The sequence below is a fragment of the Lampris incognitus genome, chromosome 4 (assembly GCF_029633865.1).
Source record: "Lampris incognitus isolate fLamInc1 chromosome 4, fLamInc1.hap2, whole genome shotgun sequence".
Taxonomy (NCBI): Eukaryota; Metazoa; Chordata; class Actinopteri; order Lampriformes; family Lampridae; genus Lampris; species Lampris incognitus.
In genome coordinates this window covers 67,892,449-67,899,359 of record NC_079214.1, presented here as the reverse complement: position 1 = coordinate 67,899,359, position 6,911 = coordinate 67,892,449, and the positions used below count along the sequence as shown (strand labels likewise).

The 6,911-nt window shown below is 45.6% G+C and overlaps 1 protein-coding gene across 5 annotated transcripts in view; it reads right to left on the bottom strand.

The window, feature by feature from the left end:
- Window positions 1–419: 419 nt before the first annotated feature.
- caprin1a (cell cycle associated protein 1a) overlaps window positions 420–6,911 on the bottom strand; it is a 45,907-nt gene continuing 39,415 nt past the window's right edge. For all 5 annotated transcript variants that reach the window (XM_056279190.1, XM_056279193.1, XM_056279191.1 and 2 more), the window contains one exon: window positions 420–1,033. In XM_056279190.1, the coding sequence (XP_056135165.1) occupies window positions 947–1,033 (87 nt within the window). In that variant the 3' untranslated portion in view covers window positions 420–946. The remainder of the gene's footprint in view (window positions 1,034–6,911) is intronic.

Sequence of the window (6,911 nt, the reverse complement as noted above, 5' to 3'; positions counted from 1 at the left end):
AAGTATAAGCAGTAAAAGTATATCATGCACTACAGCGTGTCCTCTGCCAGATGGAAACAAAGAAATGGGCATCTGTTCTCAAAGGATTTACGGCATCCGATTAACTCCAAAGATTTAGACAGTTTGGAGTGTTTCAAATTAATGTGGGCATATTAGCCAATGAAAAGTTCCAACATGCCCCGATGACAGCAGACAAACTACTTCTGTTTGGAATGCAAGGCTCAGGGAGTATGGAAGGAGAGAGGCAGGGAGTCATGACAGCAAACATCCAATATTCTGAGTCAACCAGCTTTTACACTAAAAACAAAGAGTTGAGAGTCTCAGGAGCAACACTGCAACAAATCCCAAATGCAGGCCAAACAAATGGGCAACCCAGGTCCAAAGCAACAGAAAGCAGCAGCAGACAGCCTGTAGTACAACACATCTTTATTGAAACAGTCGCTCAACCAATAACATCAGCTTACAAAGAGGTGATGATACTATGGAGAAGGAAAGTGGAAAAAGGAAAAACATTAACAGTTTCTATGAAAATTAAAAAAGAAAAAAAAGTGGCTGACAGCATGGGGCAGTAAAACAAAATAACTTTCTCATGGGATTGGACTGACAGTGGCAGGGGTATTTTTTGCATTTATTTTGTACAAAAAAATAAATTAATGAAATCTTTCAAGTTTACAGGAATATCTATATAGTTCATAACACCGAAACTTGCTGATATTTCTAAATGCGGTGAAGTTCAGCGCTGCGTGTGTTAAAACGTTAGGAGTATCTAGAAATTCTAAAGCAGGGTTGACTTGGATAAGGGAGGCAAGGAGTTTAATAATAATAAAAAAAAGATCAGTGATAAAGAAATGTTGAAAAAGTGAGCGTGGGGGGGGGGGTGCGGGGAGAGCACATTCAAAGATTCTGAATGTTCATCGTGGCGCAAATTGACGATCCAAGGGATCCTTCAGGATCGCATTGCTTGGGCGTTACCTCGGGAGCAGGCTCTAGGCCCCTGGGCAGCTCCCCGTTTGGAGCCTTGCTGATAACCCTCCTGAAGAGACAGAGTGCAGCATTTAGCAAACACCTCCTACGCACCTCACAAGGCCTTTACAGTCACTGTTTTTTTGGTAAAAACTAGAGCATTTGCTCTGGACACAATGTTTATTGGGAGAAACGTTTCATCATCATCTAAGTGACTTCTTCAGTCTAAACTGACTGCAGGTGTCCCCAACCTTATAAACAATACAGTAGCATAACGACTCAAAACAATGATCAGTTTCATATGCAAATTTCTGTGACTATTAACTAGAGTTACACTGGCCATGTGTATTATTCACAGAGGATTGGGGAATAGACTACAGGAACCACCTGAGATTCAGCCTCAGATGCAGACAGAGCGGGATTACACCTAAAACCCTGCAAATGAAATCTTTGGTCGAGGGCCACCGAGCTAGCAAGACCCTCCAGAAGGCACAGAGGCAGCTGTTGAACATATGGGTGAAATAAACTAATTTTACCAGACACTTTTGAAAGACAAAGGGGCAGATCCAACAAAGACTTACGTCACGTCTAGATGAGATCATTTTCCAACATGGATTGAGTTCACAGAGAAGGCTCGTCTAGCACAACATGGAAAGTCAAAAACCAGGCAGCAAAAGAAGTTCGACCTACTTGCTGCACGCCAGAGACATTGGCAGACAATGGACGGCACCCTCAACAGCAGACAGACTCCAGACACACTCAGGCGATGTGGACAAGTGGGTGAAGAAGCTGCCCGACAGGCAACTGTCCCAGGTGGAGAAAGACATCCTTGCTAAGGGACTGAATTTTGCAGACACCGAGGCAAATCCCGCTGGTGGAACTGATCACAGCCACGGAAGCGGCGATCCATAACAACAACATCACGGACCTGGAAGCGGAGCACTGCGGACAAAAGTTTCAGCCTGCCTCAGCAATGCGAAGGCACCGCCATCCAACATCAGCAAAGATGAGAGGAATGCACTCACGACTCTTAGTAAAGACAATAACATCATCATCCTTCCAGAGGACAAGGGCAGATGCACTGTTCTATTAAACCAGGCTGTCATGAGAAAGTTATGACGTTATTTAGCGAAATAAATACTTACAAGCGCCTGGAATGACATCCAGGCAGTGGTTACAAGAAAAAGGTGATATAAGCTGATATAATAGGACAATGCTATTGACAGAATTTTGTACCATAGATTATACCCATGAGAAGCTACACCTAGTCTGTATGGTTTACCTAAGATACAGTGCATCCGGAAAGTATTCACACCCCTTCAATTTCCCCACATTTTGTTATGTTACAGCCTTATTACAAAATGGATTAAATTCCTTTTTTTCCCATCAATCTACATACAACACTCCATAATGACAAAGCCACAAAGGTTTTGGAGAACTTTTTGCAAATTTATTAAAACAAAAAACTGAAATATTGCATGTACATAAGTATTCACACCCTTTACTCAGTACTTGGTTGAGGCACGCTTGGCAGCGATTACAGCCTCAAGTCTTCTTGAGTATGAAGCTACAAGCTTGGCACACCTATATTTGGGGTATTTCTCCCATTCTTCTCTGCAGATCCTCTCGAGCTCTGTAAGGTTAGATGGGGAGCGTCGCTGCACAGCTATTTTCAAGTCTTTCCAGAGATGTTCAACGGGGTTCAAGTCTGGGCTCTGGCTGGGCCACTCAAGGACATTCACAGACTTGTCCCGAAGCCACTCCTTCGTTGTCTTGGCTGTGTGCTTAGGGTCGTTGTCGTGTTGAAAGGTAAACCTTCGCCCCAGTCTCAGGTCCTGAGCGCTCTGGAGCAGGTGTTCATCAAGGCTCTCTCTGTACTTTGCTCCATTCATCTTTCCCTCGATCCTGACTAGTCTCCCAGTTCCTGCCGCTGAAAAACATCCCCACAGTATGATGCGGCCACCGCCATACTTCACTGTAGGGATGATATTAGCAAGATGATGAGAGGAGCCTGGTTTCCTCCAGACGTGACGTTTGGCATTCAGGCCAAAGAGTTCAATCTTGGTTTCATCAGACCAGAGAATCTTGTTTCTCATGGTCTGAGAGTCCTTTAGGTGCTTTCTGGCAAACTCCAAGCGGGCTGTCATGTGCCTTTTACTGAGCAGAGGCTTCCATCTGGCCACTCTACCATAAAGGCCTGATTGGTGGAGTGCTGCAGAGATGGTTGTCCTTCTGGAAGGGTCTCCCATCTCCACAGAGGAATGCTGGAGCTCTGTCAGAGTGACCGTGGGGTTCTTGGTCACTTCTCTGATCAAGGCCCATCTCCCCCGATTGCTCAGTTTGGCTGGACGGCCAGCTCTAGGAAGAATCCTGGTGGATCCAAACCTCTTCCATTTACGAATGATGGCGACCAATGTGCTCTTCGGGACCTTCAAAGCTGTCTCGAAGGTCCACAGACAACTCCTTTGATTTCATGGCTTGGTTTCTGCTCTGACATGCACTGTCAACAGTGGGACCTTATATAGACAGGTGTGTGCCTTTCCAAATCATGTCCAATCAATTGAATTTACTACAGGTGGACTCAAATCAAGATGTAGAAACATCTCAAGGATGATAAGTGGAAACAGGATGAACCTGAGCTCAATTCTGAGTGTCATAGCAAGGGGTGTGGATACTTATGTACATGCAATATTTCAGTTTTATATTTTTAATAAATTTGCAAAAATTTCTACAAAACCTTTTTCACTTTGTCATTATTGGGTATTGTGTGTAGATTGACGAGAAAAAAAAAGGAATTTCATCCATTTGGGAATAAGGCTGTAACATAAAATGTGGGGAAAGTGAAGGGGTGTGAATACTTTCCGGATGCACTCTACATAAACAGGAATCGGGAACAAGGAATCAGGAACATTTGTCGTTTCATTTCATGTACACAAGAGCATGAAATGAGATGACAAATGTTCTGGCCCTGCCCGAAGAAGAAGCACTGATGGCGGTCTGACAAGACGCAGAAGCGGGGCCAGCTAAGCTAACTGCTAGCCCATGCAGACCGCCAGTTCCGACAGTCATCCTGGCTGGCGTTCACTCTCTTGGACATTGAAAAAAAGATTTTATTTTTATTTTTATATATATGCTGGATATATGTGTTTTTGTAGTTTTGTAATTTTTTTGTGGTTTGGATATGTGTTTTTGTCTTTGTGTTGCACTGCTGTCAGCTGGGGGAAACAGCATTTCGTTTCATTTCATGTGCGTAAGTACATGAGGTAAAATGACAAATAGTGTTCCTGATGATATACAAAATGGTTGGATTTATTTGAGTGTTTAGCATTAATTTGAATGACAGCCCGTGGAAAGAAACTTTTTATATCCGTTTTGTTTTTGTTTTTTTGGGGTACAGTGTTCTGCAGCGCCTACCAGAGGGAAGGAGTTGGAATAGGTTGTGACCAGGGTGTGATGGGTCTGCAGTGATGTTGCCTGCCTGTTTCCTGACTCTGGAGGTGTATAAGTCCTGAATGGAGGGCAGGTTGGCAGCAATGATTTTCTCTGCAGAGAACAGACTGGATTATTGCAGTGTAGAATTTAATCAGCAGTTCGTGACACAGGTTGAACTTCTTTAGCTGGCAGAGAAAGTACATCCTCTGCTGGGCCTTTTTGATGATTGTGTCTCTGATGGATGCCCACCTTAGCTCCTGGAAGATTATGGAACCCAGAAATCTGTAGGTTTTCACCACAGACACCATGCTGTTGAGTATGGTCGGGGGGGGCAGTGTTGGGGGACTCCTCGTGAAGTCCACTGTCATCTCCACAGTTTTGAGCATGTTCAGCTCCTGGTTGTTATGGCCGCACCGGAGAGCCAACTGACCAACCTCCCATCTACACTCACTGGCCACTTTATTAGTTACACCTCGCTAGTACCGGGTTGGACCCCCTTTTGCCTTCAGAACTGCCTTAATCCTTCGTGGCATAGATTCAACAAGGTACTGGAAACATTCCTCAGAGAGTTTGGTCCATATTGACATGATAGCATCACGCAGTTGCTGCAGATTTGTCGGCTGCACATCCATGATGCGAATCTCCCGGTCCACCACATCCCAAAGGTGCTCTATTGGATTGAGATCTGGTGACTGTGGAGGCCATTTGAGTACAGTGAACTCATTGTTATGTTCAAGAAACCAGTCTGAGATGATTCGAGCTTTATGACATGGCGCGTTATCCTGCTGGAAGTAGCCATCAGAAGATGGGAACACTGTGGTCATAAAGGGATGGACATGATCAGCAACAATACTCAGGTAGGCTGTGGCGTTGACACGATGCTCAATTGGTACTAAGGGGCCCAAAGTGTGCCAAGAAAATATCCCCCACACCATTACACCACCACCACCAGCCTGAACCGCTGATACAAGGCAGGATGGATCCATGCTTTCATGTTGTTGACGCCAAATTCTGACCCTACCATCCGAATGTCGCAGCAGAAATCGAGACTCATCAGACCAGGCAACGTTTTTCCAATCTTCTATTGTCCAATTTTGGTGAGCCTGTGCGAATTGTAGCCTCAGTTTCCTGTTCTTAGCTGACAGGAGTGGCACCCGGTATGGTCTTCTGCTGCTGTAGCCCATCTGCCTCAAGGTTCGACGTGTTGTGCATTCAGAGATGCTCTTCTGCATACCTCGGTTGTAATGACTGGTTATTTGAGTTACTGTTGCCTTTCTATCAGCTCGAACCAGTCTGGCCATTCTCCTCTGACCTCTGGCATCAACAAGGCATTTTCGCCCACAGAGCTGCCGCTCACTGGATATTTTCTCTTTTTCGGACCATTCTCTGTAAACCCTAGAGATGGTTGTGCGTGAAAATCCCAGTAGATCAGCAGTTTCTGAAATACTCAGACCAGCCCGTCTGGCACCAACAACCATGCAACGTTCAAAGTCACTTAAATCACCTTTCTTCCCCATTCTGATGCTCGGTTTGAACTGCAGCAGATCGTCTTGACCATGTCTACATGCCTAAATGCATTGAGTTGCTGCCATGTGATTGGCTGATTAGAAATTTGCGTTAATGAGCAGTTGGACGGGTGTGCCTAATAAAGTGGCCGGTGAGTGTATATGCAGACTCATCACCATGCTGGATAAGGCCAATTATGGTTGTGTCATCCACAAACTTCAGGAGTTTAACAGAAGGGTCACCTGAGGTGCAGTCATTTGTGTAGAGGGGAGAGCACACATCCCTTGGGGGTGCCAATGCTGACTGTCTAGGTGCTGGATATGATTTTCCTCAGCCTCACCAGCTGCCTCCTGTCTGTCAGCAAGTTTATAATTCACTGGTAGATTGGGGCTGGTACAGTGAGCTGAGTGAGTTTGGAATGGAGGATATCTGGGACAATGGTGTTGAACACTGAGCTGAAGTCCACGAACAGGATCCTTGCATATGTCCCTGGGGAGTCGTGGTGTTGGAAGATGTGGTGCAATATTATGTTAACTGCATCCTCCACTGACCTGTTTGCTCAGTAGGCAAACTGCAGGGATTCGAGCAGGGAGTGAACCACAGATGTTAGGACAATAGGCCTGTAGTCATTTATTCCTGTGATACGGGGTTTCTTGGGGACCAGGATGATAGTGGAGTTCTTGAAGCAGGAGGGGGACTTCACACAGCTCCAGTTATCTGTTGAAGATCAGTGTGAACATGGGGGCCAGCTGGTCAGCACAGAATTTAAGACAGGAGGGTGACATGCCATCCGGGCCCAATGCCTTCCTGGTCTTGTCTCTGGAAGAGCTGGCACACATCCTCAACACAGATCAGGGTGGGGGTTCAACTAGGAGGGGAAAGTGGCTGGCAGGGAGAACAGTTGGTTGTGTGTTGTGGCCGGAGAGGGTGATGGGTGTGAAAGTTTGCTTTTCAAACCTGCAGTGAAACCCATTTAGATCGTCAGCCAGTTGATGGTTCCCTGCAGTGTG